At 43.1% G+C, this 17,117-nt stretch overlaps 1 protein-coding gene across 3 annotated transcripts in view; it reads left to right on the top strand.

The window, feature by feature from the left end:
* ME2 (malic enzyme 2) overlaps window positions 1-15,179 on the top strand; it is a 38,147-nt gene extending 22,968 nt beyond the window's left edge. Inside the window, exons 8-16 of one of the 3 annotated variants that reach the window (XM_061450471.1) lie at window positions 241-350; window positions 456-553; window positions 1,587-1,700; window positions 1,794-1,908; window positions 3,070-3,212; window positions 7,704-7,806; window positions 8,457-8,527; window positions 9,316-9,414; window positions 12,415-15,179. In XM_061450471.1, the coding sequence (XP_061306455.1) occupies window positions 241-350; window positions 456-553; window positions 1,587-1,700; window positions 1,794-1,908; window positions 3,070-3,212; window positions 7,704-7,806; window positions 8,457-8,527; window positions 9,316-9,414; window positions 12,415-12,489 (928 nt within the window). In that variant the 3' untranslated portion in view covers window positions 12,490-15,179. Of the gene's footprint in view, window positions 1-240; window positions 351-455; window positions 554-1,586; window positions 1,701-1,793; window positions 1,909-3,069; window positions 3,213-7,703; window positions 7,807-8,456; window positions 8,528-9,315; window positions 9,415-9,763; window positions 11,259-12,414 lie in introns of those variants that run through there. The other 2 variants (XM_061450470.1, XM_061450472.1) reach the window with 2 other exon arrangements.
* The last annotated feature ends 1,938 nt before the right edge of the window (window positions 15,180-17,117 follow it).

The following is a 17,117-nucleotide window of genomic DNA, read 5'->3' as shown; positions in this document are numbered from 1 at the left end:
CTAGAAGTCAAGAGGCATGGCTGTATGTCTGCCCCTGCAGTGATTTATCTCAGTGACCTGGAACATGTTGCTTGTAGTTATCTCTTAAGTACACATAGAACAGAGATGGAGCTGTTTCAAACAGTGAAAGGCCTGAGGACAATCTCTTTCCAAAGATAAAAGATTATGTGCAGGATTTGTTTTAAAAGGATTGTACTTCTTGATGTGTCTGGTGATAGGAATATTTGCTGCGTTCTGTAGGTATGGCCAGAACACACTTATCCAGTTTGAAGACTTTGGAAACCACAATGCTTTTCGTTTTTTAAGAAAGTACAGAGAGAAATATTGTACCTTCAATGACGATATTCAAGGTACACCCTTTATGTTCCTTAATGTATATGCGGAAATTTTGCCTAAAGCCATAATCTGCCACAGAAATCTGTTCAGCTCACCTTAGATTTGTACTGCTTTCACAGGGACAGCTTCAGTGGCTTTGGCAGGACTGCTGGCAGCACAGAAAGCCATGGGTAAACCACTTGCAGAGCAGAAAGTGCTGTTCCTTGGAGCAGGAGAGGTGAGTTCTCTTAAGGGCTCTAGAGCAACAAGAGATTTAACTGTCTATTTTCTGGTTCTGTAGGACTCGTGGAGATTCACATTCTCGAATTCCGTTGCAGGACTTTTTATGTGAGGTCAGATGAAATACGTTAACAGAAGGGACTGCCTGCTGAAAGTTGACTATTTGAAAGGTGTTTAACATTTACAAGACTCAAGTTTTTCACTTTCTTACATGGGCTTGAAAAAAGCATCAATGACTTGTGTGTAGTTGAAGGGGAAAGTACGATAAAATTATAGTTAGTAAGAGAGAGGGAAAGAGCATCTTGTTAATTTTTGTAGCATTGGAGAGATGTACGTGGTGGTTTTCTTAGCAAGTTAAATCAGTAGCTGTTTGCAGCAAGTTTACTGGGGCAGCCATGTCAGGACCAGCACCATGCTTCTTGGTACATCAGTGAAATTGCTTCTGTGGTGCTGGCAAAATAACTTAATTGGCTGAAAATTTCTCCAACCAACCCGAGAAGGTCGTGATTGCAGTAACTGGCCAGTATTGTGTTGTTGCCCTGCTCTGCACTTCCCTATTTCTCCTGCCAGACTTAGCAGCATGTGCAGTAAGCCAAGAGAAGGGATGCGGAGGGAAGCACTGCCAGCACCTACTTTGTGCCCTCTGTCAGCAAGGCCTTTATCACAGGCAGCAGGAGCAAAGATGGGATTGGAAAGCAGCTGGGCACAAAACACTGTGCTATGGTTTCTTGACAGGAGGGCTCGCAGCACTAAATTATTGTTACTGTCTGGTTGGGCTGCTTTAATAGTGGCTGCTGAACTGGTACAGACATGGGGGCACAACACCCAGAAATGCTGCCTCTCTCTTGTGCTTGAAAACATGACACTGTTGATGCCAGTAGTCTGCCCCCATCTAGGGAAACATCACTTGTGTTTCAGAACTGGATTATTAAATGAGTTTTGTGGAGATCTTGCACTGGGTGGTGGTTGTGATTTGTGATGAGAAACCTTTTTTGTGAATTGTTAAAAATCCAAGTCCTTTTATCCTTCAGGCTGCACTGGGAATTGCAAACCTCATTGTTATGGCTATGATGGAAAGTGGTGTTTCTGCTGAGGAAGCCTATAGGAGAATATGGATGTTTGACAAATATGGTTTACTGGTTCAGGTAAGGGTGCACCATGCCTTGAAATACCACAGTACAGATGGACAGATGCTTTCTGTGTCTTCCTCACAAAAATAATCAACCTTTTATCTACAGGGCCGAGAACAAAAGGTTGATGCTAATCAAGAACCATTTACGCATCAGGTTCCAGAGCAGATACCAAAGACATTTGTGGAGGCAGTGAATGTACTTCGGCCTTCAGCTATAATTGGTAAGTAAGGTTATTTTTGATCCTGTGTCTCCATCATTCGGTTATTTGCTGCATTTGATTCACTGATGTGGCTCCAAGGAGGTTGGTGACAGTGATCTGCATTTCTGCTGGCGTAAGATGAAAATATGAGGTCAATTTTCCGCTTGAAAATACAGTGAGCTGCAGGTTAGCTCACAGTTAGTTCAGTGTTCAGTGAGCTCACAGTGCATCCTTTATTCAGCTGTGGTGCTTCTTCTGCATCTTGTGTCCGTGTTAACTGCTTCTTCTCATCCTTGTCCAGCTCGTATTAGACTTCCTTAGAAGACTGAGCATGTTCTCAGGGACTGCATGGCCATAATGAACTGAAATTGCAATGAAAGGGACTAAGAGTCAGGAAGGCAAAAATACAACCTTTTGTTCCCCAGACACATCCCCTACATCAGCAATAAGGGGACAACAGTCACAAACACCACATTTTCTGCTTTGCAGGAGTTTCCTAACTTGAGTAATTATATTTTTTCTGACCTTCCCTCCCTCTGGCCAGAATCTGCCAGCAGTATGTCTTGAAGGAGCTTGTTTCATGCTGCAGGTCACCTATACCTGTTATATTACTGACACATGTAGGTATTGATTTATAACTATGGCTGTCTGCAGAGGTCAGGTGGGATTACAGGTATTTCCTAATGCAACTCTGCAATTTCCTTTGCACGTGATTTATTTGGAAAATTGCAGTTCTTTAGCTGAGTAGCTTCCCTGAAGTCTATAGCCAGTGTACATGTACACTGTTTTTATGTGTTTGCACCTATGTGTTTGGGTGTGGTGAGAAACACCGGCATGAAGGGAATGTGCATTGCACAGTTAACACCCAGCTAGGATGAGTCATCTGTGAAGAATATGTAGTTCCCACAGGGCAAAGTGTTCTTTGCTCATATTAATACAAAAAAATTATGTAAAATAGGCTTTTGGAACACATTAATTAGATGTTCCTGTGAAAATGAGAATTTTAAGCAGCCAGAAACAGAGCAGTGCCTGGTTTCCTTCTCCTGCTGCTAGAAAAGCCTGTGATGCTTTGCTCTGAGTGGGAGACTTCAGGGTTGATAAGAACTTAATCTACAGTCACTGTCACCTGCCCTGAGGCAGACAAGTATTGATTCTATTTTTATGTGTTTCCATTTATTCCAGGAGTTGCAGGAGCTGGGCGGCTCTTCTCTCAGGATGTGATCAAAGCAATGGCCTCTATCAATGAGCGACCCATAATATTTGCACTAAGTAACCCCACAGTGAAATCTGAATGCACAGCAGAGGAAGCATATACGTTAACAGAGGTATGTGACGTTCAGAAATGTTGACCTATTGGCAACATTAGTGATGAAACTGTTTACCGACTGTGAGAATAAGAGAACTCAATTTTTTTTTTTATTATTTGGAGTTACTGACATAATAATTCAGATCTTTCCTGTCTTCTGGCAAAAAGTAAATGGAAGTGATGTGAAAAAAAAGTCTTGATTTTTAAATAATGAAATTTTGCTTAAAAGCTCAAAATAGCCCAAATCTTTGTTATTACTTTTTAAAAGAATGACCAGTAGGTGCTGTTTTATAGCTTTACTCAATTAACTGTTTTCCACCATGCTTTTTAATTATTTTGGCTTTTAAAGGTGAGGCTTGGAGAAACCTGGTCTAGTGGAGGGCATCCCTGCCTATGGCATGGGGATGGGACTGGATGAGTTTTAGGGTTCCTTCCAACCCACACCAGTCTGTGATTGTATGATCTTAATACCGTAATAGATACTAGGGAAGACCTGTAAAATGTGATGGCTGAATAAAATCCTTAAAGCAGGTAATGTCCTTGCATCAGTTCAGGAATTCTGCTTTGTACTTGGTCATTACCTAGTATCTGCAAGTCAGAACTTGTATCATTACCATCATGACCCATGAAGACTGCTTCCTGTGCAGGAGTCAGTGGTAGCCCTATGTCCTTGTGAACCCCTCTCACAAAGTCTTTGTCTCATACAGTGGCACTACCAAACACTGAAATGCGTGAACCAAGAACAGATACATCTCATTCCACACCATTACCTCCAAGCCATAACGCTCCAGGGTGTTTGTGGGGGTTGGAGGTTAGGGGTTTTGGGTGTTTTTCAGTAACACTGTCACCAGCACCTCCAGATCTCTGCCTTTTATCCTTCTGCACTACCTTTTATATGAAACAGATTGTCTCTGAAGAGTGTTTGAGGGCAGAGGTGGGGGCAAGGGAGCATCAGGCAGATAGAGCACTTTCTCTGACATTGTGAACTGGGTGGTAATGCCTTTCCCCTGCATGGTAGCTCCAGCTCACTGTGATCTCTCCTTGTCCACAGGGCCTGCCTGCAGGCTTCATGAAAAGACTGCTTTTTAACTTTTTTTTTTTTCTTAATACAGTCCCAAACCAAGTGACTCATACATGAAAATGGATGGGTGGAGATCTTTCCTTGTTTCTTGATGCAGAACTATGAACTCCTTTCTTCCACTTTTAGTGTGGTTCATTTTACAGCATTACAACCTCGGGGATGTTAGCTTAACTCTGGGAAGGGTATAATTCCATTATGTCCAGTTGGCACCCAGGTTTTCTTTATTACTGGGCTTGTCATCTTGGAGGGAGCTCTTATTAACAGAGATTTGCAGGTCCAGAGTGAGTCCTTGCCAGGAATAACAGCCTCTGGGCAAAAGCTTTTAATAATAAATGAAAATGGTTTTAAATGAAGATGGTTTAATATGTTTCAGATACTTTGTGTTAGTCAGAATAGTGACTTGGGCAGTATTTCAGTATGCAAAATTAAATTCCAGTATCTTGGATAAAAAGTAAACAAGTGTTCCTTACACAGCAAAGCCTTTAGTTGTCATAAATAAATGTGAAACCCACTGGCATCTCCGATGGCTGAAGGAGGCCAGCAGCACTATAGAACCGTAGAATCATAGAATAGTTAGGGTTGGAAAGGACCTTAAGATCATCTAGTTCCAGCCCCCCTGCCATGGGCAGGGACACCTTACGCTAAATCATATCACCCAAGGCCTCGTCCAACTTGGTCTCGAACACTGCCAGGGATGGAGCATTCACAGCTTCCCTGGGCAACCCATTCCAGTGCCTCACCACCCTAACAGGAAAGAATTTCCTCCTTAGATCCAATCTAAACTTCCCCTGTTTCAGTTTTAACCCATTACCACTTGTCCTATCACTACAGTCTCTAATGAAGAGTCCCTCCCCAGCATCCCTATAGCCCCCCTTCAGATACTGGAAGGCTGCTATGAGGTCTCCACGCAGCTTCTCTTCTCCAGGCTGAACAGCCCCAACTTTCTCAGCCTGTCTTCATATGGGAGGTGCTCCAGTCCCCTGATCATCCTCGTGGCCTCCTCTGGACTTGTTCCAACAGTTCCATGTCCTTTTTATGTTGAGGACACCAGAACTGCACACAAAGCTCCAGGTGAGGTCTCACAAGAGCAGAGCAGAGGGGCAGGATCACCTCCTTCGACCTGCTGGTCACGCTCCTTCTGATGCAGCCCAGGATACGGTTGCTTTCTGGGCTGTGAGCACATACTGAAGCCGGCTCATGTTCATTTTCTCATTGACCAACACCCCCAAGTCCTTCTCCTTGGGCTGCTCTGAATCTCTTCTCTGCCCAACCTGTAGCTGTGCCTAGGATTGCTCTGACCCAGGTGTAGGACCTTGCACTTGGCATGGTTAAAATCCATGAGGTTGGCATCAGCCCACCTCACAGGCGTGTCAAGCTCCCTCTGGATGGCATTCCTTCCCTCCAGGGTATCAACCAAACCACACAGCTCGGTGTCATCGGCAAAGTTGCTGAGGGCACACTCAATCCCACTGTCCATGTCAGTGACAAAGATGTTGAACAAGACCGGTCCCAACCCCGATCCCTGAGGGACACCACTCGTTACTGGTCTCCAGCTGGACATGGAGCCATTGACCACAACTCTTTGTGTGCGGCCATCCAGCCAGTTCTTTAACCACCGAGTGGTCCATCCATCAAATTGATGTCTCTCCAATTTAGAGACGAGGACGTCGTGTGGGACAGTGTCGAATGCTATAAGAGGGAGAATCAGCCTAATTTTTACTTGCATTTTTTTATGGAGTATCAACAGAGCAAGAGGTGTTTTACGGGAAGAGGCTCACTTGTTCCCCATGGCTGTGTGTCGAGTCCCAGAAGTCAGACTTCGGGGCAGTTGTTACAAGATGCAGAAGTAAGGTTAGACTGTGCTGGTAGGATGCAGGTGTAGTAACTTCACTGAAGTAGCTGTGTGAGCATAGTGCTATTTGAAGAGTTTGTGCCAAATGGTGCGATGAAGTTTGGTTTTATCTTGTATTGAATCTGTATGTCCTTTTATTCATTATTTTCCATAAGTTATTGTTCATAGACATAGGTTATTTAGATGATTAAATAGTCCTGGTCACTAAATGAATGAGTCTAATTTTGTTCCATAAATTTTGTAATGTTTCTGGCTCTTTCTCCACATCTAATGTTTATTTTCATAATGCTTTTTAGTTCTCTGAAATGTACTCAGTTTACCCCTCGTTTGCCCTTAGAGTGTAATGTTTTAACTAACAAAGGTTGTCAAGCAGTTAGGAATCAGAGCTGTCAGCCCCGTGCGTCTTCTGGCCTCTGGAATAGCCTAATCCTGGTGTGAAATCTTAGGTAGGAGCTCAGTAAGGAAGGTATCATCACTATTCCTTATTCTTTTTCCACTAGGTGGCACCTGTAACAGACCAACAGTGCTTTAGCGCCCTTTGCTACTGTGTATTGTGTGGGCTTTTGTTGTGTTTTAATATTCATTGTCCTTTGGTCCTGTCTCAAATGCATCCATACGTTTTGTTCCCTACACAAAAAGGCTATTGTCATGGGTATGCCCTAACATTCAAATGTAGCTCCTGAGACTTTAGCCTCTTTGGTGGTTTGTTTTCAAATGTAGTGGTCCTGGGGAGCCTTAAGCATTTTAAAGTAATGCTATTAAATCTGTTGCTCAAAAGAAAGTAGATATTTTTTGCTTACAGGGAGTTATTGCCTGAGGAAAGGGTCATTTATCTGGAGGGTGTATTTCACACTCCAAGCTCTGGATTTGCTTTAATGTTTCATGCTGATTAAAATCCTTTTCAAAGGAAGGGTAAGCAAACTGCATTATTCACCCCTCTCAGAGCTCTCAGCAAGTATGATACAGCACTCCCCCTTTCACCCTCCCACCCATCACTAAACAAGTGCCCTTTTGTTACTGTACTTTTAGTCAATCTCCTTTTGGAAGTGGCCATTTTCAGCTGTCTTTATGCAGTCCCTGTGTTGGCGGTCCCGATCTTCGTTATGGTTATAACAATGATTAACACACAAATACTTTATTTTGTCTGTGAGCAGTTCCTCTAAACATTGCTGTCTTAAAGAACCATGAATGATAAAACAAATAGATTGCTCCAACTCCTCAGAAAGCAGCACAATTCAATGTGCGTGCTTGCCTCTCACTTTCCAGATGTTTGCTGCAATGTTTCTGCAGAACCATGCAGATGCTTTATGATTCTTGTATCTCTTCCAGGCCCTACGGGAAAGAGTGGATTAGGTGACTGTCATCTAGACACAGAGTCAGCAAGGGATTTAAGTGTGTCCTTGAATCCAGTTGCATTCAGAAGGGCCATTTGCCATTTTGCTGCATGGTCAAATACCTTCTTGTCTCAGACCTAAATCTGGGAGCTGCAGGACTCTGGTGTCCCTGCATTTCTTAAAGACTCCATACTCCTGGTTCTTTAAAAGTTGCCTGACTGTGATCATACCTCTGTTTAACAGGGCCGTTGCTTGTTTGCCAGTGGCAGTCCCTTCGAGCTGGTGACTCTGAAAGATGGAAGAAGCTTCAAACCAGGCCAAGGAAACAATGCTTATATTTTTCCAGGTAATAAATAAAATTGTTAAAAATCTACTTTAAAATTGTTTAATCTTTAACTCTAGGTTATTAGCACCTCTTCCTGGGTTCCCTTGATACACTAGACACAGTTAGTGAAGCAGCATGAGGCATTACCAGCATTAAAATGCTTTAATTGCTTTAAAGCTGAGAATTTAATCAGCAGAATCAATGAAAGAAAATCAGTTAAGGACGGATGTTAGGCATGTTTAGCTACACATGCAAACATGCACACAGTGAGCTCACCCAACTGATTGTTTCTAAGAAAACAGAAGGATGTTATTAAAGGCTTTGAAAGCTCCTGCATTATGGGTTCTTCTGCTTATTTGTGGGGGAGGCCGGAGGACAAAATAGGTGTTAATATGCTCCCCTTGAAGTTAACCTCTGCACAAGTGAGAGTACAAAAGAAGCACTGGGGATATTTCTCTCCCTATCCTTCCTGAGCTGCTAATCTGTAGCTCTTTGCTAAAAGCCACCTATTAGGGTAAATGACTAGCATGCATGCTGAGAGTTTTGTCAATGTGTGTAGAAAGCTATGGGAAGATTAGTAAACCCCCCAACATTCTAGATGACTGTCAGCTCTCAGCAGCAGGCTGCTGTTTTAAAGTGATGTGTCCTAATTGGCAATAATTTCATTGTAGGTGTGGCTCTTGCTGTGATCCTCAGCAGCGTTCGACATATTAGCGATAAGGTTTTCCTAGAAGCTGCTAAGGTAAGTGTGGGAACAGAGTAGGCTGGGGCTTCTGACGTGATGGTAGATGGCAAGATGGGCAATTTCTTCAGTCTTGCTGAAACTCTCAGGTTTCCTGTTTGGTTTCTGTTTGGTTTATCCCTCCCCAGTGGGAAGAAACGGATTTTGATCAGACAAAATTGTGAAAAGTGTCAGCTTCCACTGCAATTTTGATTTTTTATTTTTTTTTTTTCATCCAGAAACTAAACACTCAAATAGGAAATCTGTCCATGTGTATGTTGCCTCCCCACCTTGTATGTCTGGCAGCAGGCCTGAGTTGATCTTTGAGAATTTTTGAGATTTTTGACTGTGTTTTTCTAGTGCTTTGGGAGCACTTTAGTACTAAGAACACTGGAACTTGTTCTCTCAGGTGTTTTAGCATGTCATTGATCCCATTTGGGAAGCAGTAGCTAGAATCCCAGGCTGGTTTGTGTTGGAAGGGACCTTAAAGCTCGTCCAGCTCCAACCCCTGCCACAGGCAGGGACACCTTCCACTAGAGCAGCTTGCTCCAAGCCCCTGTGTCCAACCTGGCCTTGAACACTGCCAGGGATGGGGCAGCCACAGCTTCTCTGGGCACCCTGTGCCAGCGCCTCAGCACCCTCACAGGGAAGAGCTTCTGCCTAAGAGCTCATCTCAGTCTCCCCTCTGGCAGGTTAAAGCCATTCCCCTTGGCCTGTCCCTACAGGCCCTTGTCCAAAGCCCCTCTCCAGGTGTCCTGTAGCCCCTTTAGGCGCTGGAGCTGCTCTAAGGACTTGTTTTTCTAACCCAGGCATTGTCGGAACAGTTGACTGATGAAGAACTTGCACAGGGAAGACTCTATCCTCCACTGTCTAATATCAGGGAAGTTTCTATTTATATTGCTGTCAAGGTGAGTATGAAGCATAAAAGTGGACGGTGCTAAAAGTGTTTTATGTGTCCATTAAGCTGCTGAATTGCACACTATGACCCTCGAACACTAGGTGCTGGGGCGCAAAATACCCAGTTCTTTATGCCTTTAATAAGAGATGCTTTAAAATGTCTAAATTTGTTGGATGCTTCAGTATGGCAGTGATGGTGAGCCAAAGTTATGCTCCTTTGATTTCTGAAATTAAGTTTTCAGATCCCTTTGGTGTTTGTCTTTATTCAGTTTGTGAGTTCTAAGCATATTGCAGTGGAAGCGCTGGATGCTATGCGAATGTAATAAAAGGCACAAACCACATGGTGATTTAACTTTCCAGGTTATGGAATTTTTGTACGCAAACAACATGGCTTTCCATTACCCTGAACCTGCAGACAAGAACAGTTACATTCGATCAAAGGTTTGGTCCTACGAATACGAATCCTTCATGCCAGATGTGTATGACTGGCCTGAATCTAAGGTTCACTGATGCATCAGAAGATCACACTCCTTAGGCAGTATCTTCTTCTCTGCAGGGATCCCCTTTTCGGTCTGATTTAAATCATGATCTTTGAGTCCTGTAATTTATTTTCACTCATTTTGTTGTCTTCTTTTTTTTCTTACCCCCCTTCTACCCTGTTTTTCACTTGACATAGATTTCTCCCCACTCTCCCAAGTACCTGATAAACTGTATGGATGATGACATCTGTCACAGGAATGAGAGAGCTCTCCAGAATTAATTTAATGACACTGCATTTCTAGCTTAAAGCCAGCACCACAGTAAAAATTCCATTAATGATGTTTTAGAAACATGTGTTTGATGATGAACTATAGGTCTCTCATCACTGCCGATTTCCAGAATGATTTATTTCTGCTTTAAATAATCAGTCTTATAATTGTCCTCGTGTTGTCACACTGCATTATCTGTGACATCACCAGAGAGCATTTGTCAAACAAAAAAATAGCTTGAAATTAACAGTCTAATTTTTTCAGGGCCAGGTTGGACAGAGCCTTGGGCAACATGGTCTAGGGTGATGGCAGGGGGTTGGAACTTAGTGATCTTAAAGTTCTTTCCAACCCAAACCTGTCTGTGATTCTATAATGGCGTTTCTGGTTTGTCTGATGTTTAAAGTTTGCCATATCCAGTCTTGCGTGTGGCGTTGGCTCCTCTGTTTCTTTGAGTGTGCTCTGAGGAGCATCGCGGTTTGCAGATGGGGACTCTGCAGCAATGTTTGTGTTTCATGTTTTCATCATTGTGTGAAATGTATGAATCAGGAAAAATGTGAAACAGTTAAAATTATCCTTGGAAAGCCCGAAAATAATACTAATTGCTTAACATATTTTGAAAACAAAGCCATACTGTTGCATAGTAGATTTTCTCATGTAAAGGACAGGATCTGAGATAACTAACCAGAATATTTAAGAGATTTTACAAGGAGATTTCCTGCAGCAGACTCCAAGGTGATGCACCGAAGGTTTTTTGTTTCACTTGTTAGTTTTCCAAGGTTCTGTTTCGTCTAAGTTTAATTGTTCTTTCCCTTGCATACCCATTTCTCACAAAGACTTGTGTGTGATGTTTTCATGACATTGCAGACTCAAAAACTCCTAAGTGGACTCAGTTGCCAAGTTGAACAAATGTCCCACAGGCAGCTGAAGAAGCTGGAACAGAAAATGTTACAGGCAGCTATTGACACACACATATACACAAGTCTGAATGTTTCCTGTGGTCTCAATCTAGTATATTTGGTCCAGTTTGAATACTGGACTCGAAAGATCTCATGCTTCGAAGCTCCAAGTTGGTCACTTCATGTTCCTCACTCCATTTACACGTTTAATTTGTGTGAACACAAAACGCAAGTTGAATTTTTCCTTGCAGTAAGTAGTACTGCACGTTTACTACAGATACCACAACGTGTGGTCCTGTGTGGTTTGTTTATACCAGGTCGAAGTGCCCTTCGTCACTTCATATTAGCAGGCACAGGCACACACTGGTAGTTATGGTCTGTGATTTCTCCTAATCTAATCTCTGTAACTAGAACAGTGGTATATTAAGAACAAAAATGAAGTTAATGTGCTGTTCCATTGTTTGCTGCATCAAGGCATTAAAAAAAAGGCAAGCCAAAACTGAATAATTAGACATAACAAGGTGATAGTGGCAAACTTGAAGCCAGATTCCAATGTAGTAGAAATGAAATAAAGCTTGCTCAGGATTTACTCATGGCAAGCACATCTCTCATACCTTCATTTATATTGGAAAATGCAGTCTCCACAGAGTAGACCTGAAACAGAACAGGGAAAATAATCTCTGTTACCCCCTTAGACATGGGCTCTGTCACTTACTGCTTAGTCTTTGAATTTAAAATTATGTCCATGTATTGAATAAAAAGAATAAACTTTGGGAAGGCTTTACCTAAGTGAGGAAAGAAGACTGATTACATAAACAGAAAATAGTGATGTGGAGAAACGACTGTGTATTCAAACTGTGGTAAAGTGCTGTCTGGTGGGGCTTGAAATGCTGCATTGCCTAATTGGGCGACGTATGTGGTTTGCAACTTGTATATTTAAGCATATATACAAAAAAGACCAACACACACATAGGATGTTTTTACAGAGGATGCTTTTTGCCCCATCTATTTTTGCTGTGCCTGGTTTTTATTGTATTTAAATCTGTGATCTTACTGAAAAATTATTTATTTAGTGTACAGATTATTTTGGCTCCTGAAAATTCAGCTCTAGCTGAAGCCTGTTTATAGTGCTGGTGGAGTTCTGCATCATTAGATTCAATTACATTAGGAATGCATACTTCCCCACATCTCCCCCCATCTGCCCACACTGATCAGTCAAGACGAGTAACAAAAATGTCCCATGCACTGATCTTGTGTCCTGGCTGGGAACGATCACAGAGTAAGGGCAGTCAGTCCGTAAATATAACTCTTTGTCTTACAAAATAAAGATCTGCATCCATCTCTTCAGTCTGATCATTTTTTTCAGGCAAGAAGTGCAGTCACAGCCCATGGCCAGTGGGCACTGGTAGTACCTATGAAAACCTGCTGCTTGCAAAAATAGCAATACCTATGTCCAGCAGGAGTTTTTGCTTTGGGCGAGAGTGAATTCGGTTCCCAGGGGGAGCTCCTGCACTTGAAACTGGCAGTGGCTGCTACCAAGCTGAGGGAAGATGCCTGTTTTGAGCAGTGCAGTCCTTTCCCTTCCTGGCACAGGCTCCCTGCTGTCTTCAAGCAGATGCCAAGAGGGATTGTTCAGAACTAGCTGTCAGTGGGATCTTCCCAAGTACAAATGTTCCTGCATAAATTTTCTGGAAATACCACTGCACAGGTGAGGAAAAAACAGTCTTCAGCTGGCTCTGAGGCTCCAGTTACCATCTAGCCCTGCCCTGATCTGCACGTTTTGGAGCTCTAGAGTAGACTGTCCCTCTTTAACCTGTCCGAGTTACTGCAGCTAACTGGTACCAGTTAGACCTCATCTGTGCATCCGCACTTGTGGACATAGTTTAATCAGGTTCTTGCAACAAAGACATGGTGGAATTTTACCTATAATGTACTTCTGTTTTCCCTTAGCAACAAGTAACACATCAGCTTGCAAATCTTTACGTGCATTTCGCTCTCCCCGTCATCTTTTACAGGTTATTTTTTCTTTATATAAAATACATAGATACCTTTTTTTTTCAGTTTTGAGTATTCTTCAGATCCAGTTAATCTTTCAATTAATTACAACTGCTGTTCTTACCGTTTAGTAAGGAATCACAGTACCATTTTCATATATTACTTAACCTGATTTTTTCTGTTTTATGGCTTACTCAAAAGCATTTACTGATCTTTATCTATACAGAAAACTCTTAACACAATATGCAAAGGGAAAATCTTATTACCAGGATGCATTTTCTAATGTTACATACCATAAGTTAAAAAATATTGCCTAAAGGATGACTAGTGTGCTAGCTCCTCACACAGGGACTTTCCCCTCCAAGTGGTACAGAAGTCTGTATTTCCCATCTCGTCTGTGAGGATACTGCTCTGGATGTGCAGAACACTTTGAGAGGATCAGAAACTCCCACCGAGGTCAGTAGCTTGGTCTTTTCCAGGACTTGCTTCCTTAAAATCAACAGGAGCAGGACTGAGCCTCATGGCAGCAATGTATAGAAGCATCTGTAGAAGGAGAAGAAAGGTAGCTAAGGGAGTGCAGCCTATATTAATAAAATATCCATGTTCTTGTTCAGAGATAGGATTTGTGTGTTCCCAAAGCCTATGACCACAACTGACATATAGAGGAAGACTGTTAAAATGCAGTGTCTGATAGATTTTAAACCCCAGATGTGACTGTTGCATAAATTCTCAGTTATGTTTGTGAATAGTGATGTTTCATGATGTTGTGTTTGTTTTCCAAGCTTAAAACAAAGCCACACTGTACCTGCAGATTGGTGTTTAACAGGTTTCCTGTGGTATGTGCGTGTCTTCTCTGTACTGTTGTTTCCAGCACGCTATTTTGTGGGAGAAGGTAAAGTAACTCTTTGTCACACTCCTCTGGTAGTAACTGCAAAGATAAGTGATACTCCTTTTAGTTTTTCACTAGCAACCCTATTTGGTGACTACTCCTGTAGGAGAACGGGGATTACTGATGTACAACTACAACTGTGAATCTTAGTTCAGCTGACTCTGGGCCTAACTAAATCCAAGTTGTCATCTTCCATTTGCTCCGGGTCGTCTTGACTTCAAAGGTGCAGGTTTGAGCACCTCTGTCATTCAAATAAAGGTATCTGTGGGCCTCTCAGATCGGACTGCAAGTTTGGATTCCTATTCTGCCTCAGCCATAAATGCTATTCCCGAATTTAAGAAAACCACTGTTGTTTTTGAACTCTTTTTAAGGGCATGCATACTGCTATTGTGTTTTGTAACAGCCATATGTAACAGGCGGGGACTGGTGTTACATTGAATACTGGAGCAAGGAGAAAATCTAGAGCAGAGCTCGAATTGTACCCAAATGGCCGATGAATTTGGGAAACATAATTCAGTTACCACTGTTGAAGGAACATCTAATTCTGTATGGATCTACACTGACCTATTTACCTGCTTCCAAAAAAACTCATTACCATGGTATCGGGAAGCCTGCAGATGTTCTGGGTGAACAGCAAGGAAAATCCAGCTTCAGACCTCTGCTGCCTACCGTTGCTTCCCAAACCGCAGCACTCCATGATGATGCAGCTTGCTAGTGCCTGCTCCAGGGGAAAATGTTCACGGGGATTAATCTGGAACCTGCTGGCACAGTGGACCATGGCTCATGTAAAAAGCTGCCTTGCATCAGATGTTGTGCGTGCAGTGCAGAAAACTGTGGTGTGCATTTGTATTCCCTGCACACAATGTTGGCACTGGATTGCACTTAACTCTCCAACTGTCTTTGACTCACCCATCCTTTAAGTAGCTCCTTCCTAATGGAAATAAAAATACTATTAGGAATACACAGACATAGTAAGATGGCCAGTTTGTCAATAAATGTCAAAATAATCCACATTTATTTTCACTTTGAGCATATCTACCTTACAAAAATAAATGTAAGTCTACTGGAGTGCTTATGAGAACTGTCCAGGCTTGGCTTTACCTGGGAGGGTCATTGCTCAGCTGAAACTAAAATTGTATTTAAATGTAAACAGGTTGGGGATTTTTCTTCCTTTATAATGTTGTAACTCTATTGAAATGTGTGTTCTGGTCTTCTATTTTCTTAGTAAAATGCATTCCCTTTGCTTATATTTGATATTATTTATTCTGTGAAAATAACACTTGATCTATATGGAATTGGTACACGATTACTGATGGTTTGGTTTATACTACCCCCCCCCCCCCCCCATCATTTTCAAATGATCATAGAATCCCAGACTGGTTTGGGTTGGAAGGGATCTTAAACCTCATCCAGTTCCAACCATGGGCACCTTCCACTAGACCAGGTTATTCCAAGCCACATCCAGCCTGGCCTGATCAGCCAACAAAACAGGTAGTTAGGCTGAAGTTAAAGCAATTCCAGTTTTTATTTCAAAACGACTTTTTTGAACATTTGGGTGTTTTACTGCACTGTCAAAGAAACCCCTTGTAAAGGGGCTTAAAGAACTGTTTCAGTTGGAAAAGCCTGGTAATATCATTGAGTCCAGCCATTCACCAATCACTGCCAAGTCCACTACTGAAACCTAGCAAGCATACTGTTGTTACCATCCAGGTCATTTGGAAAAGCCATCGGTGAAAGTGCACAGACGTTGGAGCAATCTCATCACAGTATCCGCACCACATCCTAAACCTTTGGTACCCATCTTCAAAATGGGTTTGTCTTCCTTGTGCTTCACCTTCTTTCCTTTACACAGGGGTAACCTCAAGTGTCCTACAGAACCCAACGTACCCACACTGCACAAAACATCACCTCCAGTTGCATTCTCTTTTGGACACTGGTGCCGAGGCGCTGGCACAGGGTGCCCAGAGAAGCTGTGGCTGCCCTGATATTGATAAGCGGATAGACTCCACAACTCATTAGAGTTGTAAAGTAGGTATGCTTTATTCAGCGCTGAGGCACATGGGGACTGCTCCTCCAAAAGCATGCGCGCCCCCTCTTTGCTACTCAGTTCGTTTATATTACATATAATGGTTACCTGAACATGAGATTGCTTCACACCTAATACATATGCAAAACCTGTTCCCGTCTAGTATTATAATTAGTTTTCTGGCATTCGTCCCATTGGTGCGCCTGTGCAGTGCCTCCTGGTGGTGGTCGTTAGGGGGTTGTGAGGATGAAGGCCTGTAGTTCCTCTTCATCACCGCGAGTAACCTCTTGCTTTCAGGCAGACTCAGTAGGGTTTCGGCTCCGATCCAAACCTCAGGTTTGGTACAAGCCGGTTTTATGTATCTTAAAGCAGAAACATGTCAGGTTTGCAAATTGTGTTACTCTGGCTATCTTTTGTTCCTTTTCTTTCTAAAGATACTGTTTGAACAAGAATGTCTTAAATATTAAGCTATGAATCTTACCTACTACAATTCTGCCTAGCAGCTGTAACTCCTACAATTCTGCTTCACCGTTCTTGCAACTTTGACTCCTAGGGTTCTGCTTCACCAAGCACAGCGACTGCTTAAGCAAGCAGGCACAATGTTAACCCTTTATTTGCCAGTACCAGCCCCATCCCTGGCAGTGTTCAAAGCCAGGTTGGACACAGGGGCTTGGAGCAAGCTGCTCTATGGAAGGTGTCCCTGCCTGTGGCAGGGGCTGGAGCTGGATGAGCTTTAAGGTCCCTTCCAACACAAACCAGTCCGGGATTCAGTGAATCACGGGATGTGTCAAGTATGCTTCTAGGTAGCTGTTGAACAGAATGGTTTAGAGACATTCATGCCAGGTGTGCACTGACTGGGTAGGATCACGCATATTAGTACCGCTTTCATCCACAGTTCAATTCAGAACCGGCTATCTTCGATTACTGTTAAAGGTTACCTGACACAACAACCCCGGCCCTGCGGGGCTGCACCCCTATTCCCACAGGCCGCGGCCAGAGCCGGGACCTGCCGCAGCACCCCGCCCGCCCCGCCCTGGCCGCAGAGCCGCCTGGGAGAGCGCGGAGGGGCCGGGCCGCGCTCCGGAGCTGGGTAGGCCCTGCTGAAAGCGGCGGTGTTGGGACCCCTCGTACCCAGCCGGCTGCCCCGGGCCGTTCCCGC

Source organism: Pezoporus flaviventris, unplaced genomic scaffold (genome assembly GCF_033815535.1).
Source record: "Pezoporus flaviventris isolate CSIRO_AGI_PZ_B2104156 unplaced genomic scaffold, CSIRO_AGI_Pfla_v1 ptg000010l, whole genome shotgun sequence".
NCBI lineage: Eukaryota > Metazoa > Chordata > Aves > Psittaciformes > Psittacidae > Pezoporus > Pezoporus flaviventris.
Note: the sequence above shows the minus strand (reverse complement) of the source record. Positions and strands in the feature narration are given on the sequence as shown.